This window comes from Odocoileus virginianus, unplaced genomic scaffold (assembly GCF_023699985.2).
Source record: "Odocoileus virginianus isolate 20LAN1187 ecotype Illinois unplaced genomic scaffold, Ovbor_1.2 Unplaced_Scaffold_8, whole genome shotgun sequence".
In the NCBI taxonomy this organism is placed as follows: domain Eukaryota; kingdom Metazoa; phylum Chordata; class Mammalia; order Artiodactyla; family Cervidae; genus Odocoileus; species Odocoileus virginianus.
Genome location: NW_027224270.1, coordinates 3012696 through 3036561, shown reverse-complemented (window position 1 = coordinate 3036561; position 23866 = coordinate 3012696). Strand labels below are relative to the sequence as shown.

General features: G+C 40.8%; 1 protein-coding gene across 5 annotated transcripts in view; it reads right to left on the bottom strand.

The window, feature by feature from the left end:
* FBXL17 (F-box and leucine rich repeat protein 17) overlaps positions 1–23866 on the bottom strand; it is a 325423-nt gene that overhangs the window by 82960 nt on the left and 218597 nt on the right. Inside the window, exon 4 of one of the 5 annotated variants that reach the window (XM_070462690.1) lies at positions 21600–21691. The exons of the other annotated variants lie outside the window; for them this stretch is intronic. Coding sequence (XP_070318791.1) covers positions 21615–21691 — 77 coding nt within the window. The 3' untranslated portion in view covers positions 21600–21614. Of the gene's footprint in view, positions 1–21599; positions 21692–23866 lie in introns of those variants that run through there. 5 annotated transcript variants of the gene reach the window in all.

The following is a 23866-nucleotide window of genomic DNA, read 5'->3' as shown; positions in this document are numbered from 1 at the left end:
GTTTTGGATGATGTCTTTTATTCATTAATTCATTAGAGTAAATGTGACTCATTGAAGAGTGAAATGCTTTTGGAATAAAAGAGATCATAATAAATAAATGTTCACTATAGATCTGATAAATATACTTTTGTTGTCTAATTTTTTCAAGTGGATACTATTTTAAACTTAAAGTAAGAGATGTAACAGTTTCTATTTGAGAAGTCCTAGAAACAAATAGTGATGATGGCTGCACAACACGGTGAATGCACTTAATGCTACTAAACTGTACACTTAAAACGGTTAAAATAGTAAATTTTATGTCATGTGTATTTTACAAAAAATTTTAAAATATATAAAGTTATATAGTATAAATACAGTTGACCAACAGTGAATTTGAACTGGATGAGTCCACTTACATGTGGATTTCGTCAATAAATATGTACTAAAGTACTTCATGATCTCTGGTTGGTTGAATCCAGGGATGCAGAACCATGTAGAGAAGGACAACGATAACGTTATAAAGATTTTTAACTGCAAGGAGGGTTGGGGCCCCAAATCCCTGCATTGTTCAAGGGCCAGCTGTATCTAAAAGTTAGGACTTACAGTAGAAAACCCTTCACGTAGGGCGGTACACCAGTAACGAAGTTGTTTAGTAACTCATGCGTTCACTGTGACTAGCATTCCACTATGTAAATAGCTACTGATTATTAACCATCTACTCCGTCAGGCCCCCTACACAACACACAACACATGCCCTTTGATACTGGTATTATTCCCAAATATAGACAAGGATAAAACACCATTTAACGCAAAAACTGAAAGACCATTACAAAGAAGTTATTTCTGCTACCTTGCATGTCAAATGGGATTTTAAAATTATTTTCTTACATTATTAAATGTAGTTTAGAAGATGTCAGTGGGATAATTTGTTGTAAATAACAGAGCAAATGCTAAAGTTTCTTAGAAATGAACCACTGTTTCATTTTATTTTAAGGAAACTTGTCTAACTATAAGCTAATTATTTTCTTCATAAAACAGGACAGAGAAGTTAATATCAACAAATATTTACATCATGGATAAATTTCTTTTAACAACTTAACTAATTTCAGGACTCAGAGGATTCTGAGATAGGCGAGAATTTGGCAAAAGCATAAAATTTTATAGAGAAAACAGTTATTTTAAACAATGCATGCCACCCATTAATCTAATTTTAAAAACCTATCTGAATAATTTCATGGTACAAAACCCACCCTCCTTTAGGGAAGTTTTTATCTGTAATAGAAAATAATGTATTCACGATGAGAAGGAAAAGAAAAACTTAAAATATTTGGAAGAGTAGTCATACACTAGAAAAGAATAAAGTATTTTCTTCTTATTACTTGTAGGATTCTCAAGTCCTGAGCTTTTATTAAGCTGCAAACACTGTGTAGCTCCCAGGACTTGACTGGACACCTGGAGGCCCTGGGGGAGGCGGGGGCTCTGTGGGTCCTGCTGGCCGAGAGCCCGGGGTGGCCGGGCCCGCTCACGGGGCCCTGATCCACATCACAGATACGGCCCCTTGCTTCCACAGCGGGAACAAGAAGCTCGACAGAAACAATGCGCAGATACAAACGGTTAGCCCGACATGAGAGGTGTATAAAGAGCTAAGACTAAACCTAAGGGAGGAATCTGTTTTGCCACTAATGGCAATAAGCTGAGAGCAAAGGCTCTGAAGTCAGGAAAACTGGACTATAATCCTGGCTTTTCTAGTTGGGTTACTTAATAGCTATGTTACTGGGTCTTTCTAAGCTTCAGTTCTCTTATCTGGAAAATGAGATCAAGTATGTAAAATGTCTAAAAGTACCAACTGCACACAGTAGGTACCTTTATCATCTTAATACCTCTATTTATTATAAAATATAAAAGCTGAGCAGAAAACACACTTGACTTTGAGAGCACAGAAAATCAAGTTACTATTCTCTGACACTGTTCTGTTATCCTCAGCATACTCAAATTTTGGAGTTGCAAATCAACAATTTTACTACTTGAAGACTCACTCTAGGGTTTATATAATAGAAAGTAAAGTGTGGAAACTAGATTCTTTTCTAGTTAATGAGGTTAACCAGATAATTCAAAACATCTGAAATCCTGGATAAATGCTTAAGTTTGTCTTCCTTTGTCAATACAAAGGAGACCTAGCACATTTATCACCTAGGCAAATGTCCAAACAAACAACGTTTGAGGAATGTAAATACAGTATAATACATTTTATGTCAGTGAGAGCTTTTTAAGATTTATCATGGACCCAGTCAAATATAGACAGGTGAATTCATGCCACAGCTGCCAAATTTTTATTTCACTCTATGTAGGGAGGACCTGGCATCAAGCAAAGTTTCCTATTTTCTTTATCCAAATGGATAGTTTTGCCCAAAGAAATCACTTTGTCATAGAAGCTTTCATGTGGTGAGCTGGCAAAATTTTTGCTGCCTTACATGATCAAACAATAACAATAAAAATCACAGGGGATGCAGTGTATGAGCAAAGCACAATTAGAACCATGAATAATTCTCTTGGATAAAAAATTATTACTTAGAGAATAAACACCATGAAATTACTGATTATCCATTTCTTTCAAAAAGAAGTTACCCAAAATGGAGAGTACTTAAATGTAATACAAACATCAAATGTAACAGAAATATCCTCACTGGAGCCTAAGTGCACAAGGTGACAAACCCGAGCCAAGAAGCTGCACCGATTCTCAAGCTTTACATGAACCATCTTACCAAAAATGATGGTTCCCATTAAACGTTGTCCCATTAGCATTTGCATGCAGTTAAGACTTTATATCCAATGGACAGCTTTACCTTCAAGGCTATTTATAGGAAGTTAATAACTGAGACACCCAAAGACCTCAATTTGCATAAAAAGGAGGCAAGGCTACATTCACTCAGGTATACAAATGGCAACCAAATAGACAAAAGCCCTAAGAACTCATAATCTCTTCTTTTGGATTTCGTCAGGGATGGCTGGCTAATTGGAGGAACTCATGAAAGTTCCTTACAATCCAATTAGCACTTCAGTGCAATTAAGTGGTAGAGGCTTCCCTATTCTGCAGAGACTGGCTTTGATCTTCCAGTGAAAAGTGTCCTTCCTTAAAGCTGCGGTTTTGATTTTTTTCCCAGTAATTAGTGCTAATTGTAAACCCAAGCCTGACCTGCTATAAACAGAGTGTTTTACTGCATTTGACACCAGGACCTTAAATCAGTGTTCTCTTTTGTCTATATTGTACTTGCTTATTAGAAGTCTGCCTATTTTGCTCATTATTTGATGCACAATGGCTAAGTACATACTAAAGTCAGCTGAAACAAATGCCTTGATCTTAAGAGCTTGTGTGGGTATTTTCACTGATGTCTTTTAAGCCCAGCTACCATAAAAGTAGTTGATTGAATTTCACTTAAGGAATATACTGTAGTTTTTCCATACAAAGAATGACTATTCAGAAGTAATTTCTAAAGAGGTTTAGTGACCCTTGTATGTTTGGAAAATAAAAACAAAAGATGAAAATGGTCTTTTCATAGGAGCAAACATAAAGAACTGCATAAATCAACTGCAGTAGTCTGCTGAAAAATACCTATTATAACAATGTCTGTTAAATCAACTCATTGTTTAGATTCATAAAAATGAATTAAAACATAAGCCTGTTAGTGGATAGACCAAAAAGATATCTCTATATGGAAATAAGATGCTGCAAAATATAAAATCCCATTCCTTCTCTAAGATATAGATACGATCTTTTGAAATTAGCACACATTTTCTATGCAAACGCAAAGCAACTGGGTATTAAGCTAGGATACCTTTCCCTCAAATATGTTTTTAAACATACCCTATTTCATCACTTAGTACATAGTTTCCTCATAGGAAAAAGACAGATAATGGAAGCTAGCCCAGTTCACGTTATATCATCAGACATTCTAAATGAAGACCAATTTACTGATCTCTAAGCAGACACAGTCCAGTGCGTTATGTTGTCGTTTAGTTGCTAAGTCATGTCTGACTCTGCAACCTCGGTCTGTGGGATCTTCCAGCGAAGAATGCTGGAGCAGGCTGTACAAACATATAATTACTAGGAGGAAAATATCTATCTAAAGACAAACATGCAATACACAAAAAACATGATGTCACCAATTAGTGCTACCTAGAAAAAAATATTTTGGTTTAAAAAATTTTTTTCCCTTAGGTAAGAAGTTAAGGATCTAGAAACCAGTATAGAAACAATCTGGAAACAGGAACCTAGAGTCAAGGCACATTTTCTCTAAAGGACAATATGACTGCATATGGCTAACACAAACAAAGGGCAAGATGGACTCTTAGAAAGCTTCCCTTATTTTATGTCTGTTATATTTCATGTCTTTTAATCATTTAAAAACCCCAAAATATTGCATGCATACAGTTTCAGTTCAGTTCAGTTCAGTCACTCAGTCATGTCCGACTCTCTGTGACCCCATGGACCACAGCATACCAGGCCTCCCTGTCCATCACCAACTCCTGGAGTTCACCCAGCCCATGTCCATGGAGTTGGTGATGCCATCCAACCATCTCATCTGTCGTCCCCTTCTCCTCCTGCCCCCAAACTTTCCAGTATCACGGTCTTTTCCAATGAGTCAGTTCTTCATATCACGTGGCCAAAGTACTGTAGTTTCAGCTTCAGCATCAGTCCTTCCAATGAATATTCAGGATTGATTTCCTTTAGGATGGACTGGTTGGATCTCCTTGCAGTCCAAGGGACTCTCAAGAGTCTTCTCCAACACCACAGTTCAAAAGCATCAATTCTTCGGCGCTCAGCTTTCTTTAGGGTCCAACTCTCACATCCATACATGACCACTGGAAAAACCATAGCCTTGACTAGGTGGACCTTTGTTGACAAAGTGATGTCTCTGCTTTTCAATATGCTATCTAGGTTGGTCATGACTTTCCATCCAAGGTGCAAACGTCTTTTCATTTCATGGCTGCAGTCACCATCTGCAGTGATTTTGGAGCCCAAATAAATACAGTCTCTCATTGTTTCCACTGTTTCCCCATCTATTTGCCATGAAGTGATGGGGCCATGGCATCATGATGCCATGATCTTAGTTTTCTGAATGTTGAGCTTTAAGCCAACTTTTTCACTCTCCTCTTTCACCTTCATCAAGAGGCTCTAGTTCTTTGCTTTCTGCCATAAGGGTGGTGTCATCTTCATACCTGAGGTTATTGGTATTTCCCCTAGCAATCTTGATTCCAGCTTGTGCTTCATTCAGCCTGGCATTTCACATGATGTACTTTGCATATAAGTTAAATAAGCAGGGTGACAATATATAACCTTGATGCACTCCTTTTCCTAATTGGAACCAGTCTGTTTTTCCATGTCCAGTTCTAACTGTTGCTTCCTGACCTGCATACAGATTTCTCAGGAGGCAGGTAAGATGGTCTGGTATTCCCACCTCTTTAAGAATTTTCCACAGTTTGTTGTGATCCACACAGTCAAAGGCTTTGGCATAGTCAATAAAGCAGAAGTAAACGTTTCTCTGGAACTCTCATGCTTTTTCTATGATCCAACAGATGTTGGTAATTTAATCTCTGGTTCCTCTGGCTTTTCTAAAAACAGCTTGAACACCTAGAAGTTCATGGTTCATGTACTGTTGAAGCCTGGCTTGAAGAATTTTGAGCATTACTTTGCTAGTGTGTGAGATGAGTGCAGTTGTGCGATAGTTTGAGCATTCTTTGGCATTGCCTTTCTTTGGGACTGGAATGAAAACTGACCTTTTCCAGTCCTGTGGCCACTGCTGAGTTTTCCAAATTTGCTGGCATATTGAGTGCAGCACTTTTACAGCATCATCTTTTAGGATTTGAAATAGCTCAACTGGAATTCCATCACCTCCACTAACTTTGTTCATAGTGATGCTTCCTAAGGCCCACTTGACTTCGCATTCTAGGATGTCTGGCTCTAGGTGAGTGATCACACCATCGTGATTATCTGGGTCATGAAGATCTTTTTTGTACAGTTCTTCTGTGTATTCTTGCCACCTGTTCTTAATATCTTTTGCTTCTCTTAGGTCCATACCATGTCTGTCCTTTATTGTGCCCATTTTTACATGAAATGTTCCCTTGGTATCTCTCATTTTCTTGAAGAAATCTCTAGTCTTTCCCATTTTGTTGCTTTCCTCTATTTCTTTGCATAAGGCTTTCTTATCTCTCCTTGCTATTCTTTGGAATTCTGCATTCAAATGGGTATATCTTTCCTTTCTCCTTTGCCTTTAGCTTCTCTTTTCTCAGCTATTTGTAAGACCTCCTCAGACAACCATTTTGCCTTTTTGCATTTCTTTTCTTGGGGATGGTCTTGATCACTGCCTCCTGTACAATGTCACGAACCTCTGTCCATAGTTCTTCAGGCACTCTATCAGATCTAATCCCTTGAATCTATTTGTCACTTCCACTGTATAATCATAAGGGATTTGATTTAGATCATACCTGAATGGTCTAGTGGTTTTCCCTACTTTCTTCAATTTAAGTCTGAATTTTGCAATAAGGAGCTCATGATCTGAGCCACAGTCAGCTCCAGTCTTGTTTTTTTCTGACTGCATAAAGCTTCTCCATCTTCGGCTGCAAAGAATTTAATCAATCTGATTTCGGTGTTGACCATCTGGTGATGTCCATGCATAGAGTCGTCTCTTCTGTTGTTGGGAGAGGGTGTCTGCTATGACCAGTGCCTTCTCTTGGCAACAGTTTACAAGTCAAATAATAATGAAAGGCCAATCAAAAACTTAAGAGTAAGTCCCCATTTCCTTATCTCCTCCTCCCCAGAGGAAATGACTTTCAACTCTTTCCTTCATTGCTTAGGCTCTTCTTTGGCTCATATGTTAAAGACAGCCATGACTGCAGTCGGATGGTTTACAGGAACTAGCCTGACCATCTGTCTTTTGGAGTCCTCAGGGGGAGAGGCTAAAGGCTCAGGTCCAATACTACTAGACCACCCGTGTTTTCAGGGTGGCCCCCCAACCTCTCCAGTCCTTGCAGTCTCCAAGTCTTGATGCTCCCTGACTCCCATCTTCCCCAGAGCATCATCTGCTGCCTGGATGGAAGTGGAGAGGTCATCTGACCAAGGACAGTGGTGGTAACCAGGAGGTCTAGTTGCGACTTGTGCACATTTTTGAGCAATCCCTGTTTTTATTACCCTCACTATTACTACATGCCCTCCAATTCTCAGATCTTTCTGGGAGGCAAACTGGTTAGCTGTTCTTTGGTACTCTCAACCTGCAAGCATTTTTGTTTGACTTCCCTTCTCTCTACTAAATCATTTATGATCTCTACTAAATCTTCATTTTAAAATATTTATTGTGGTAAAAAAATTAAGATTGTGCCATCTTAACTATTTTAAAGGCACTTTTCAGTGGCAACAAATACTCACAGTATTGAACAAGCATCAGCACTGTTCCCCAAACTTTTTCATTACTCTAGCCATTCATCATTCTCCCGCCTGCCTTCCAACTTCAAAGGCGGTATTCTTGGGCAATGGTGGGTAGTTCTCTACTGTAATCATAGGGAAACTTTGTTTGCACTTCTTTTTTTTTTCTAGTTGTGAGTGTGATTTTTAAGAAAACGGTGCAAAAATGTTCTTATTCTGTCATTGTAAACCCTGAATTTTCATCTCCTTATTTTAAAGATAGGACAACTCTTGCCTGGAAACAGAAAGCAATTTGCTCTGGGTACCAGTGTGATTTGCCTAATTACCCAACATGGCACTTTCCATCAACTGGACTACTCAACTACTCATTTCATTACTGGGGTCCTTAAGAGTTCTGATCATTTTTGGGGGGTACACATACAAAAAACTGGGTATAACAAAGAGATTGAGAATGGTGTTCATGTCTACGGCCATACCACCCTGAACGCGCCCGATCTCGTCTGATCTCGGAAGCTAAGCAGGGTCGGGCCTAGGTTAGTACTTGGATGGGAGAATGGTGTTCATGCAGAAATTATTAGAACAGTAACTGTTGAACAGTCGATGCTTCGGGAAGCAGATCTTCCTAAATTCCTGTGGTGACAGCAACTAGGAAACTGAATAACAGAATGAGATCTCTGGGCCATCTTGAATGCATACGCATGGAGGGGCTTGCTGAGCAATGTAGACAGCTAGATGTATCTCCTCCTAGGGCTGAGAGACTTTACTTTAGGGCCTGTTTACTACAAAATTTTCAATATTTTGCTGAGCATGCATCCCAAACTGATGTAGATAACACCTTAAATATCTAGTGATATAATAGCAAAAATGAAAGAATAACATTTTCTGTACTTGGATGTGGCTTTTTATGTCATAAATTTTCACCCTCTGTATTCCACGTACCCCTGTGGCCACCCTTTTAGCGTGTGACATTATTTTAATCAGATATCATCTGCTTCAGTGATGAACTGGAATAAAAGGGCCTTAACAGGATAGTGTAACTTAAATAGCACGGTAGGATTTGAACCTTTGGTTGATTTGAATGTCACTAGAGGAAAGGAGGAGGAAAAGAGGAGGAATAATAAGGCAAACAGCATCAAAGAAACAGAACAACTCTTCTCAGGTAGGTATCCTTGTCATCACTACTCTAGAGATGAAAGAGCCACGGCTCAGAGAAGTTAAGGAACGTGACCAATATCACACAGCGATAAGTGACAGAGCTACAGTCTGAATCCAAACCCAGCGCTCTCAACAACTCAGCTATGTGGCCAGTGAAAGAGTCCCAGGAACTCAAAAACAAAGTTTAGTTATGTGAATAAAGTAATCTAGAGTAAGCACAAAATACTATAGTACACTGATCAAGGCGAGGGCAGGGCAATTTCTTCTCATTTGAAAGGCAATTTAATCTCTTCTTTTGGAGTGGACACATCTGTTAGTCTTGATAAACTGTTCATCAATATGGAAAACACTGGACAAGACACAGTAAATTATGTCCATGAAAATGTAGCTGAAAAATTTGTTCTTACTTCCACACAAATGTGATGTATATTTATAAAAGCCTATTGATCTACAACAAGATTCTTTTAACAGAAAACTTATTTTCCACATTAACAATCTGTTCAAGAACCTAGAAATAAATAAAAGGGCCCCGAGCAAGGCTTGAGAAGGAAAGCCAGAGTAAATGTACCCTGTGCCGTCTTTACTAGAAAGCCTTTTGCCCGTCCCTTGTCTAATGATTCTTATTTTAGATACAAATCTAACAAGCTAGTTTTTTTTTTTTCATGTAGGCCAAGCCACATCAAAAGCAATAAACAGAAAAGGGTGAGACATTGCTAAAGGAAGGAAATACAAGAACACTGGAACATCAAGAAATGACAATAATGAACTTCTAATAAATTACTAGAGAAAGACAGTAGTTGAGGTCAGAGGTTGTCAAACCACAGCCTGAAAGCCAAATTCAACCACTGCCAATAGAACGACGAAGTCTCACTGGAGATCAGCTGCGGTCGTTTCACTGACGATTTGCCAAGACTGCCTTCACACAGCAGGGGCAGCTGAGGGGCGACAGACGCTACCTGGCCTACGAAACTTAAATGTCTCCTACCTGGCCCTTTACAAGGAGAGCTTGTCCACCCTGTGGGGGAGGCCATTAAAAGCAGGAATAAACAGCTTTCACATTTCACTAGGCACAGCGAAATGCCCATGGGCACAGGAAACATGAATTATCCAGAAATGGCCAGCTTATCTGTAGCGTATTTCAGTATATACTGTTTAATAAAGCACTGAAGAACATGATGCATTGTAGACCAGTTTCTAAATGGCAGCCCACTCCAGTACTCTTGCCTGGAAAATCCTATGGACAGAGGAGCCTGGCAGCCTACAGTTCATGGGGTCGCAGAGTCGGACACAACTGAGTGACTTGCACTTTCACTTTTCCCCAAAAGATGACTATTTTTTAACCAACACATGTCAAACATTTCAAGTAACCAGAAATCCGATGATAAAGAATGCCCAAATAGATGACATTTCTAAAGGAAAATCTAATATTTAAAACAAAAAACTATTTAGAAGTTGAAATCTTAGAATTATTTGCTGGCACAAGCAGGTGAGCAAAATGAAATCATTTCAGTTGCACTTGCTAAAGTATTTTTTCCCCTTAAGATCAAAGTTTGTGTTCTAATTTCCTTCAGGTGATCCACAGTTTCTGGGCTCTAGAAGTCTCGTGTTCCCTAAACTGAATACACTGGAAACACTGATATCAGACAAGTGAATTGACATTTTTTTGAAGAACTACTGCTGTAATTGAAACTACGCCTTGATCTGCCCCCAAAGCATGCTAGAGAACCTAATTTCCATAAAACTTTCTAACCCAATTTGAACAGTATAATGTGGACAGTAGGGAATAAATGGGTTTGATCAATTATGAATTTATATGATATGTTAGTAAGCTATTCAGGCTAAGTCTTACAATTCAGTATTTTGAACACTAATGCCATGCTACATAATTTTAAACTGGTGCATTTCAGAAAAAAACTCACCAGGGCATATTTGCATATTTGGAAATCTAATTAACCCAAGCATATCTTAAAGCTTTCAAGAGAGAACATACAATAACATTTTTGTCAGCTGAATGTTTGCTTGAGGCTGTGTAAGGATTTTATCATCTGCTGTAATGTAACCTTCAGCTCCTGATTTTTATATGGGAATTACCTGTGGACAGACAGAAGCTTTCCCCTCTCTGGGCCTGTGACTCTGGGGCTCATCGTGAATAAGAGGACACCGGCCACGTCAAGAACACCCTCAAGTGTCTCTGATGCTTCCGCTACACAATCCAAATCCAGAACTGTTTTTTCCCTGACCTCAGATAGTGTAATTCTGAGTTGCCTTTCTAGGAGAAACTCTTGAATTCGGTGGGGGGACACACATCTTCATTGCAGACATAGCAAAACAAAGCATCCTTTTTATGTCTTTTGTGGGCTAAATATTTCAAAAGGAGACAGAAGCCCAGTGAGGGATGCTGCTGAGCTGCCTGCCCAGATGCTACCTCCTCTGTCCTTAACGAAATTCCTCCAGTGAGGCTCTCCTCCCTCCAGGCCAGAATCTGTGCCCACTGACAAAGGCAAGAGAGCCAAAAAAGGAGACCGTTCTTCAGACCTGCGGTCTCCCTGCTAAAAGTCAGCACATTGCTGTAGGCATCACTCTCTTTGCAAGTCTGGTTGCGGAGGGTGATCCATGGCCAAAACCCTAGTCACCTGAGATTTTCCTTTGCATTTCTGGCCATTTACCTTGTCAGAGTGAAAAAAAGACCTGCTGTCCTTGCGACAGCATCTCCCTAAGAACTGCTGCAAAAACAGAGGCTCAGACTGAGGAACGATATTCGCACTCTCACGGCCCTCAACTGTTTCGCCAAGTTCCCTGCAGATGCTCCCCTGTTAGAGAAGCTGAGAGAAAAGGTAGTTCTGGAAAAAATGGAAGTCCCTTCTATCCTCATTAAGCAGGGGACTGGATTTATGAGGAATCTTGATATGTCCAACAGAATCTCAATACACTATGTTAGAGATATCAGGAGATAATGTAAAAAAAAATTATGAACTTAATTTGCAACAATATACAGTCAGTTCTGCCACAAGGTTTGTTTCAAAACTGCAAATCTGTTCCAAGAGAATTGATATATGAGGAAACAACTGGAACATGACGAAAATTTCACGTTTGCTTATGCCAAGTTCTTGGTGAGAGAGACTAGGTGAGCGCAGAAAAGTGTACCCAGCTGAACTGAACTGTGGAGAGATTTACCAAACACACAGAAGCCGCATCGCACTTCCTGTGTTATGACTCGGTGGGGAGCCGTACCGTCCTCAGCTCCCATCACAAGTTCCCCTCCGATTTCAGGTGACCGCCCTCCACCACTTCACCCTCTGCCTGACTGCCACGAGTAAGCTTCAGGTCTCTTTCGAGGCACCACGTTTTTTGCAGAACCTGTGTACTGCTGTAGTATTAGTGTGCACTCCTTAAATATTCAAGGTGTGAACCATGCTACCATTTTCAGTAAGCGCCTCTCCTTGAAAAACTGTGTGTCCCCGTGACAAAGTCTTTGAGGGTTTGCCCCAACCACATTTTCCATTAAAGCTACAAATTTCTGTGCAGCGTGATGAATTTAGAAACATGTATGTCACCTTTTAACAGAATACTGACTGTAAATCAGATTTCATTGTCTTATTAAGGATCACAGAAAGGGCAGAGGACAGCATCAATAACATTTCAGTTGACAAAAAAATAACAAATGCTCTTACGTATCTTGCTACATACAGACAATGGGTTTCTGCGATAGTCTAAAACAGTTGGTACTTGACTCCCTTCTCACCACAGCCCAGTTCAGCTCAGATGGCATCTCCTCCAGCAAACCGAGACGCTACCCCGCTCTGTATCAGAGGCATCCACCATGTCTCTGATATGTTTCCGAGCCACCTGCTCATACCTTTGGCACAGGCCCCATCCCGTCACACTGCAACTCTGTTTACTTATGATTCTCATTCACTGGCCTGCGGGCTCCTGAGAGCCATCTTTGCCCCTGTATCTGGATTCTAAGCATGTTGTGCAGTGTTTAGCACAGTGGAGATGCCCATCAAATGTTTGTGAAGGCAAGAAGAAAGGTGTGTTCGGTTATTTGTATCATTCATGGCCTTGAGCATTGCTTTACACAGAGCAGGCACTCAACAGACATTGTTAAATGAAAGGAAAGGAGACAGAAAAAAGAACTGTACTTATTCAGAGATGGGAAAAACAGTGAGCAAAGTCATCTCGTGAAATTGTCAAATGAAGCCTTCCTAGTAATAAGGTAAACTTATCTTTATAGATAAACAGGGAAGGAAGATGACTATGATGTTTTATATTCACGACAGAACTGCTGAATTCCTCAAAACGGTTGTCTGGCTCAATTCTACCATCAAGCAGGTCAACTCTTAAGTCTTCCAACCACATGGGTGTTCATTCCATTCTGAACATCTTCAAAGATAATATTCTACTGCTTGGTAACCTTGCTGCTGCTGCTGCTAAGTCGCTTCAGTCGTGTCTGACTCTGTGTGACCCCATAGACGGCAGCCCACCAGGCTCCCCCGTCCCTGGGATTCTCCAGGCAAGAACACTGGAGTGGGTTGCCATTTCCTTCTCCAATGCAGGAAAGTGAAAAGTGAAAGTGAAGTCGCTCAGTCATGTCCGACTCTTAGCGACCCCATAGACTGCAGCCCACCAGGCTCCTCCGTCCATGGGATTTTCCAGGCAAGAGTACTGGAGTGGGGTGCCATTGCCTTCTCCGTTGGTAACCTTAGACAATGATTATTGATATTTTATAATCAAGAAACCCCTTCCAATGTAAAAGCAAGCTCTCCCTTGCTACTTTAAACTAGCTTCTTTTGTTCATTCTTCTGTAGGGATAGAGCACTGGTTTGCATTCTTATGATAAACCTCTACGTACTATAAGACAGTTATTAAGTCATCTCTGAGCTTTCTATTTTCCGGGCTAAGCAACCAAACTCCTTTAATCTTTCCCCACATGGCTTATTTTACATTCCATTAAGCATTTCTGTTGTTTTGCTATAGACCTTTTCCAATTTTTACACTTCCTTTTAAAAGGTAGAAACTCAAAGTCAACCAAAGAGTTTAATAAAAGCTTATACAACACCAAACATAACAAAAGATTACTTTCTAACTCCCTGAATCCCAGTATCACAGGAGTTTTGTAGCATGCTTTGCTAAAAGCCAACAAGTTCTTACCACCTCTCTGTGCCCACTGATCCTCCTGTACGCCCTGAAACCAGGGGTGTGAGGGAGCCTGGTACCCCACTCTCTCTGGGGACAGTTGTTCAGAGGAGGCCTGAGCACATGCTACATCTTTCTGCCCTAGCTTGCTGTACTAGAATTTTGGGGCGTGGAGCTGCTTCCAGGTGGATCTCATCTTAATCTTCCATAGTTCTGGCCATGGAAGAGTGACACACGCCCTTGGTGGAGCAGGGCTGGCCCCGCAGTCTTGCTTCAGGTTGGGCGCCGCGCTGCTGACTCACCTGGAGCTCGGGGTCTCTTTCCTGTTCTCTCTGGGCGTGGACAACCTTCCTCCCGCTGCTGACAGTATAGTTTACTTTTCTTTCTTAGGAAATAAACTTGAATTCGTTCTATATTTTTGAAATGTGATTTATGTAATTTATTAAGATCATTTCAAATTCTAGTTCTAGGTTTCCAAGCACTGCAACCCCTGTTAGCTTAGTGTAATCTCCAAACTTAGTCGGTATGCCTTTTATTCTGTCGCCCAGGAAATCATGAGAATGCAGAACAGAATCTATCACGGGCACCAGGATGGACTCTTCGACATCTTCAATTAATAGGCCCTTACAGCTTATAATAAGGACTTCAGAGGGTAATCTCCTTACCAAAAGGCATGTTTACCTAATTGTGACTATCTTGGGATCTATTTAGACAATATCTTCTTATTTATTGATAAAAGGTAGCCATTTATGGGGTGGAAATAAAGGTGATAGTGAATAGATAATGGCTCCATCCCTTGCTTTCCTTTGGTCTGTATGGACTTATATTTAATCACAGAAGGAAACTGTACCACTTTGGGAAGATGTGCAACTTGCAAAACAGAGCAATGAAATTATAACCAAGGTTTTACCATAATGATGTTTATTATCCTGGCTATTGTCACTATGCAACTTAAAAATAAGTCAATACCAAATTAATTACTATCAAAAATGTAAAATGTAAAATGTAAAAAGATTTTTAAGTCAATACAAGAAACTAAAGGCAGAAATTTGATCAATCTAGGTAATGGTGACAGTGGTATTATCATGAGATCAAGTTGCTGAATGATTCAACTGTAACTAGAGAGAAGCAAAATCTAGTGAAAATAACTAAAATTAAATGCATTCAGCTAACATGATTGTTGGCTTCTAAACTTCAAACTAGATACCCTATTATACAGTTAAAGAGTTAACAAAATTATGTCAGGAATTGTAAAGATTTTCTTCATTGGTAATTTTTAACTGGATAAGTAAATTTAATATTCCACTCAAAAATATTTGATCCTGGAGCAATTCCCACCAGACATCATTTCTGTCACTGTTGCTACAACTGTCAAAAGACTGAAGACAGTAAACAATAATGTCCTTAAAGAGCAGTGTTCAGTCGGTTAATCAAAAACATTTATTGACTGAAAATTTGACTATTATACAGAATCTCTTTCTTGATTATTTCCTAATTTCTTTTAGGTCCAAGTTCAGTTATTTTAGATGACTAGGTTGTTTTGTGCAGTCGTTTGTTAGATGTTTACAAATCTGTATGCACAGAAATAGGTCAAGGGAGAATTACAGAAAATTATCTCACTAGACTCAGATTTATGGAATCTTTGATAAAGGAATATCTGCTGTTAACAGAAAAAGGAAACTGTATCAAAAAGGAAAAAAAAAATCTGAACTGTGATGTTCGGCAAAGAGTGAGTGAGCTGACCTTGGAATAGTATTGTATAAACATACAATTCTCCCCCATTTAGTTTTCTGCTGGCATATACACTCTGTCTGCATATAATGTTAATGCATCATTTATTTATATCAAAAGCCTGCCCTAGACAATTGTCCTAAAAATAGAGTAAGATAACTGTCTTTGTTCTGGGAGTAAAAGAACTTGACAAAGTTCCCATTCTTAAAATATGCCATTTTATAAAATCAATTCTCAGATATTCAGTGTCTAGTCACTGAGCTATGGATTGCCTATAAATGTGCTCAAATACTTCTTCTCTTCCTTTTTTTTCAGGTATTGGCTTTGACTGCTCATTAGCACATCCAGGACAAGACAGACAGGGTGACACAAATCTATCAATTTAGAAGCCTTGCCAAAAACTTACGGAAATTCACTTCCCTATAGTAATCTGACTTTTCATTATAGTTCTTGAAATATGCTTAAGTAACAGGATTAAGTCTGAAAGTGAGAGTCACTCAGTCCTGTCCAACTCTTTGCAACCCCATGGACTGTATCGTCCATGGAATTCTCCAGGCCAGAATACTGGAGTGGGTAGACCTTTTCTTCTCCAGGGGATCTTCCCAACCCAGGGATTGAACCCAGGTCTCCCACATTGCAGGCGGATTCTTTACCAGCTGAGGCACAAGGGAAGCCCAAGAATACTGGAGTGGGTAGCCTATCCCTTCTCCAGCAGATCTTCCAGACCCAGGAATTGAACCGGGGTCTCCTGCATTGCAGGCAGATTCTTTACCCCTGAGCTACCGGGGAAGGATTATGTCTAAGGTCAGGTAAACAGATCACATAAAGAAATAATATCAAACTTATGCACTCAGTGCTCAATCATGTTGACTCTTTTGAGACCCCATGGACTGTAGCCTGCCAGGCTCCTCTGTCCATGGGATTTCCCAGGCAAGAATACAGGAGTGGGTTGCCATTTCCTTCTCCAGAGGATCTTCCTGACCTGTGTTTCTTGCATTTCCTGCATTGGCAGGCGAATTCTTTATCACTGAGTCACTTGCAAATATCATACTATATAATTTCAATTCTAATATATCATCAACTTACAATGTCTTCTTACTAAATACTATCTGATCTTCGTATTTTTTATATGGTATATAAGTGAACCCTTTTAAAATTAATACATTAAAAAATAATTTTTGGAACAATCTATTCCATTAAAAGGGCTCCCCTGGTGGCTCAGTAGTAAAGAATCTGCCTGCAATGCAGGAGACTCAGGAGATGTGGGAAGGTCCCCTGGAGGAGGGAATGGCAGCCCACTCCAGTATTCTTGCCTGGAGAACCCCATGGACAGAGGAGCCTGGCGGGCTACAGTCCATAGGGTCACAAAGAGTCGGACACGACTGAAGTGACTGAGCACTCATAATCTCGCTAAAGATGAATTGAAAAAATGTGTCATTGCCCAAGATTTGTGTATTTTTTACTACAGTATCTTTCATTTCAATGGCAATAGGACTAGTGGAATTTGACTTATGAATTGAAATGGGTTGGATGAACTTAACTATTTTCTGATGTTAATACAAAAAGCGAAAGAAAAGTGGAAGTGTAAGTTACTAAGTTGTGTATAATAAGGGGCACGTTATAAAGTGGTTATATAATATCACAACAAATAAAAATTTTAGTTTACTCCAATCCTTTGTTTTATAATACATTTAACAAATGTGGACATGAAACAGGCAATTCAACAAAAGGTTGGAGTGGTTTGTATGTTTAAACGCTGCTGATGGTGATCTTTTTTGCCCTAATTTCTATATCTTTCAATATTTGACAATGAATAGATACTATGTTTACAGGCAAATAAAAAGGTATTAATATAAAAAAGTTTAAAAGCTAAATAAAACTGTGAGAAGGTTGGAAGGTTTCTGCTAGCATTCATTCTCCAAGGGATCATAAATCTTCAGATGTTATATATGATACAATCTGACTTCTCTCAGGGCTGACATATGGCCACTTGAAAGAATCATGACTTTATTTTATAAGTCTATCTTTACTGGTTACAGGTATAAAGAACATTTTTAAGTGCTGATGAAGCAGAAGAATCTAAAATTCTCTATCTGCAATTTTTCTTCTTATCACTGAATTTCCCTTAAACCCATAATTATTGAAGCTGATTGATACAAAAATGTTTGAAATACGGAGGGAAAAAGATATCTGAATTGTGCATGCTTATTTGAAGGTAACACATGACATTCAGCCAACAAAGAGTCAATGGGTAAACAGCTAATTTTAGGCAGTACTAGATAATTAACAAAAATGAAGGAAAAAAGGCCTACCCTTTCCTTCTCAGGTGGGAAATGTACAAACTCAAAGACGAGGTGGGGCTGACACTGGTGTCAGGCAGCTGAGGGCAGGAGTGGTCTGCCCGGGATTTCCCGTGACTATAAGTTTGGGCTTTCAGTATAACTCTTTGAAGACTTCCCAAGGAGGCCCTGTGGTCAAGAGTCCGCCTGCCGATGCAGGAGCTGCAGGAGACAGGGGTTTGATCCCTGGGCCCAGAAGATCCCCTGGAGGAGGAAATGGCAACCCATTCCAGGATTCTTGCCTGGAAAATCCCACGGACAAGGGACAGTCTATAGGGTCTCAAAGAGACAGACACACCTGAGAACACACACATAAGACACGATTCCAGACAACAGTGAAGAAACAACCATGGAAGATGAGATGTGAGTAGAAAAACAAACATTATTTCAAAAATGCTTTAATGACATTTCTTCTCTTATTCTCTGAGACAATTCATGTCATGGCAAGCAACTGGAGGGGAAAAAAGAATAACAGTAAAAGAGATCACAGAACAGACTTCAGTATAAATCGACTATTTAAACTGAGGTCTGAAGCTATAATATCTAGAGGTAAAACACAACTGATTCTAGCCTTGCTGGGGGAGAATTATTAAGTATTGGAATATACTGAAAAAAAATGAGAGACAAATCTACATTCACCTTCATTGCCTTCCCTCTTTCCAAGCTCATTATCACTGGGGATTGACTGCAGAAAGGGGCTGGAAATTTCAAGGATGTTTGCTATTTAAGTACCAAATTAAAATTTAAAAAATGCTTATCCCTCACCACTATTATACCACAAAGAAATTTTAGTTGGATGTAGGCAGGCTAGAAATGGCAACCCACTCCAGTGTCCTTGCCTGGAGAATCCCAGGGACGGGGGAGCCTGGTGGGCTGCCGTCTATGGGGTCGCACAGAGTCGGACACGACTGAAGTGACTTAGCAGCAGCAGCAGCAGGCAGGCTGTCTTCATGTATTACACTAGATTCTTCACTAGAGATAATTCTTTCCAAGCAGGTTTACAAAGAATCATAATATATTGTTTAGTTAAAATGGAGTTTACTAAACTATGCATATTCCAAATATGCTTTAAAAATGACAAGCAACTGTGGTTACTCCTGAGTTATCATTTATTTATGGGTTATCACTTATTTTCTTTGTAGTTTTGTGCGTATTTTCCAAATGACAAGGAATGCACACACACACACACACATTTAATGAGTGCCCTTAGAATGCGAGGAGCTTTACATTTATTACTCTAAATTTTCAAGGATCCTACAAGGTTGTGTTATTACCCCTGGCTTACAGACTTTAAAAACTGTAGCCCAGAGAAAGCGAGTTTTGTTTAAGTTCACACAGAGATAATTATCAGAGATCAGATTTTTTCTTTTATTTTTTTAAAGAAAAAACATTACTGAACACAGAGGTCATGTTTTTTTAAAATAAAAGATACTATTAGGCAGAGCTGAACTGCCTATCACCGCTTTGTGAGGGCATTCTGGGGCCTTCATATAACCTCGATGATACTTTACAGCCGCTACCTGAGAGATCTCAGCTGAACTTCGGTCATCCCAACATGCTCATGCTGACAAGTTCTGCACAGACATATATGTGTGCATTTCTCTGGGCAGGAGGTTCATACCTTTTATCAGATAATGATGAGATAAAGTAGTTGTTCAAGAAAGAAAGCTAGCACCTAGTTTGCTCTTTCAATAACCTTAAAGAATATCCTTTGCATGGCTGGATTCATGCAAGACGGCAGGCTGATGAGCGGCGGGGCTGGAGAGGCAGTGGGCAGACGCAGGCTGGGGGCCCAGGCCTGCGAGGCGGAGGGTGGGAGGCCGTGCCTCTCCACTGCAGCATGGCCACAGTCACCTGCAGGGGAGGCCACAGATGGCGTCACCGACTCCATGGACGTGAGTCTGGGCAAACTCCAGGAGCTGGCGATGGCCAGGAGGCCTGGCGTGCTGCGGTCCATGGGGTCGCAAAGAGTCAGACCTGACTGAGCTGAACTGAGCTGAACTGAACTTCTAACCCCCAGAGCTTCTGATTCTGCAGGGCTGCGGTGGGTCCGACAACCTGCATTTCTGACAAGTGTCCAGTTAATGTCGAATAAGGAGCTACATACAAGGGTTGAGGCATAAGCTCTGGGATCCAACGGGGTTAAATCCTTTGTCTACTAGTTACTACTGTGGGATCGTTAACAAGTTACCTAACCTCTCTATCACTCGGTTTTCTAATCTGTAAAGTGGAGATGATTATACTTAATGAAATTTAATAGGATAGTGCCTGTCAAGTGTTTATTCCCGTGTATGACACATTAAGATGCATAATAAAAGTTATACACAACACACAGACGTACATACCTGGATTAAACAAAATGATGTAATATTGAAACAATTCCCATGGACAATATGCTAAATCAAAGCCAACTGAATATGATCTAGTTTTTGTCTTTCAAATAAACAAACCCTTTTCAAGTTGTTGATTAAAGCTAATCATATCGCTGCTATTTCCTTAAGTTTGCAGCATGTCACTCACAGCAGGCCCACCAGGCTAAGGGAATCCATGGTAACCACACAGAGTAAACATCCACCCCCCCATTAGTGCCAGCAATTATTCGGCATTTGTTATGTTAGTTAAACTGTCTAACGGTGTGTGAGAAATCAGTTTCTGCTTCCTCAACCCTTTGGAAAGATGGTTTTCCAACCCAGCATGCCTTGCTGAGACTCCAGAGTCTGGCAGCTGTGACTTCAGGCAGTGGTTCCCTGACAAGCCTCTTCTGGAAACGAGGCAGCAAAGACTGTGGTCCCCTCTGAAAGAGTGAGACAGTCTATTAGAGGGGCTTGATTATTGATAATGACCGCTTCTATTTTGGGGCTAACAGCTAACTAAGGACTTTGATTGTTCATTTTAACAAGTATTCATCGTGAACCCTGAACGATCCCTCGGAGAACATTAATTTTAGATGTATGAGATATAAGGAACACAATGAAAGGCTTATTTTCATGCCTTTCGGTTTCAAGGAATACATCCTGTTTACTTACACTGGAGATGTACAAAGAAAAGGAAGAGAGATTTAAAAATGAAGAAATCAACTTTAATAAGAACAGTTTTAAATATTAATGCCTCTTCATGCTCTCACAAATCCTTAACCTTAATTCTAAAGATGTAAGAGACCTAAAACTACACAGAAATTTTACCTAATGAAACATTTTCAAGTCTACAGATATTTACTATGTCTCCTTAGTAAAACATCCTGTATTAAATTCTGGAAGAGATACAAAAGCGATTAAGTACGTCACTGGTATCAGGGAAGTGATCATTCGAAGAGGAGATGATGCATGATAGTGAGGGGGAAAGGGAAGGCATCTGAGGCGCGTCTCCCCCAGAGACGGGACCGAGGCCTCGAATGAGAAGCAGCGGGCTTGGCTTGGAGAGTTCCTGCTGGAGGGAAGCAGATGAGGTGAAAGAGAAGGAGACCCGGGGCTGGAAATGAATTTTTTGAATCGGATTGGCCCATCCATAGCAAAAGGTCATCTTGGCCAGAATCCTGATGTCATCACAGCACTTATTTTTTTTTGTTTCTGCACCCCCGGGCAGGTCACAGACATGCCCTGGGAAGATGCTGACAAGGAGCCACAGTCTGGGCTCTTCTCTGTCTCCGCAGGGAGAGAGGTCTGGGGAGAGGAGGACCCCTTGCTACAGCAGACAGAGAGAGGAGCAGGGGCGAGCTGCCGAGTCAGGGCCTGACCAAGGTTTTTCCCAGCTACTGCTTTGGACTTCACGTGGCCCGCTGGTCTAATGAACACTAGCTCCGCTCCAGCCAGAAGAAAGCATGTGCTCTTCAAAGAAATCCGGATGGGCAGTGGCAGCTTCTACATTACAGCAGAGTACAATCCGGCACCAGGGCAGGGACGCTGGACAGCAGACAAGATACTGCTCCCTGACACTCCTGCCAGCACGGGAAAGGGAGGAAAACCAAAGAAGAAGCGCGGTAAGTAAAGCACACGCTTATTCTCCAGCCACACCCAGACGGCCTTTTCACTCTACCGGGGTATGGACCTCTCGCTCTCCTTCCCTTCACTGAAACCAGGACCCCAAGGCCTCCCTACAGATAAAGCTGCACCTGCATGTAACTTTAGTACAGAAAGGCACAGACACTGAACCAAGGCTGATCAGGAAAACGTTAAACCTGACTTCTTGGTCATTCTGCAGTATTTCTAAAGTAATTTCAGAGCAACACAGAGTGGGGTCCTAACTATAATGATAACTTAATGAGGAGAGTCATATAATACTCTTCAGGTGAAAAAAAGGTGAAAAAAAAAAAAAAAGAGGCAAAAATGAACCCTGAGCACAAGGGAATGTATTTTGATTACATTCAAAAATATGTATTCTTAAAGTCATCCCTCTGAGTTAAAGTCAAAGAGATTCTCATCTGTAACTGGTTTGGAGATGATACATAGATGAACTTTTCTTTCATTCATAAACACAAAGGCTTAAAAGGATATCTGTACAGTGAGGTACATCAGGGCACACTTTACAGAATTATAGTATGGGGCCATCAATATTGACCTTATCTATACAAAAAATTTTTATATAAGGATGTCAAGGAAATGTACCAGGTTCACATAAAGACTAAGTCCTTCAACATTCAGTAACAGGACTATGAAGTGGATACTCTTTTTATAATCCTTTCACTCAAAGCACTGATGAGCAAAATACATGGTAATGAACTTGCCACGAACACAACACTTCTATTTAAAAATGAAAATTTCTCTGTTGAGAACCAGAGGAAAAATGCATCCATAGTCTCAGGGTGGTACACTGGCTACACTTCACTTATGCAGATTTTAGGTTAATAGATAGGACTCACCGACAAGGGTTCTATAAACCATTTCAGTGAGCATACATCCTGATTATAATGTCACGTTAAGAAATGGACTGCAATCTGTCTTCACGTCATACTTAATAGATTTCTAGTAAATAGCCCACAGGCGCGCCTTCTAACAGGTGATGAATTATATCCCTGCCCTGTTGTACTTTCCTAATGAAGGGTCGGGCAGGGTTTCCATTATGATCAAGACTCTCCGCAGGGAGGGGACAAACGCAGCGGTCTGCATGTTTCCTGCGTGGCCTCTCAGGCTCCACGACCAGCTGGGGTCTTGGGGGCACACCTCTGAGGCCTGACTCAGAAGTGTGGGAGGCCGGCTGTGTGTCGCTCCCTTTCTTTCCCCGCTTGCTCGCCCTCTCTCGGCCTCTGCTTCTGCCCTTCTCACAAGCATCCTTCGCCAGGGGTGGACCGGATGACCCCGCTTTGATGCCACTTCCTTTCCCACACTGGGCTGCTGCCTGCCGTTTGCTTCGGAAGAAACCTGGCCGCCCTGCACCTGAGCTGGAGGGTCAGCCTTCTCTGCCTTTTCAGTAACAATGAAGGGACTTCACAGTCAAAGCCAGCACAAAGACTGGAGACGGAAATGCGGCTGATGGGGACTCTCTCTCCACACAATAAACATGAACTACCAAAAAATCCAGAGAGTGAAACCACAGCCTCCGAGGCCCACAGCAAAGCAGTGCTTCTGACAGGAAGTGTCAGAACAGCTAGGCCAGAAGAGAAGGGCAGAGCTGCGGAGGATGGAAGCTGATGCCTGCAAGACCCCCAAGTTCTTCTGTGTGGATGCATCACACCCCAGCTGCATGAACACAGATCAGAAATGGAAATGGGAAGGACAGGGCAGCACCGGGAAAAACAAAAGTTGAGGGGAGCTCAGGAGAAAGGGGACGATGTGATGATGAAGAAGGTGAACAAAAAATGAGAACCTAAAGGGAAGGAATGGAGTGGCCAATCCTGCCCCTCACGTATAAGCGGTTTTTAAAGAGTCTTGCTATTTCCATCACAAGCAGAATGCACTGTCTCATGAGCAAGGACAGCCTTGGGGTTTGTATAGGTGAAGCTTTTCATTCTCAGTTTCCCCCTTATGAACTGGTTGCGTCAAACTGGATAAGTCACCAGGGAAAATAACACTATTAACTACCCAGAGCTATTATGGAGGCACGCTGAGATATTTTCAACATTTTCAAGGAGTCACAGTCACATTCCCATCTCCTATTATAAAATTTCAAGCTATTC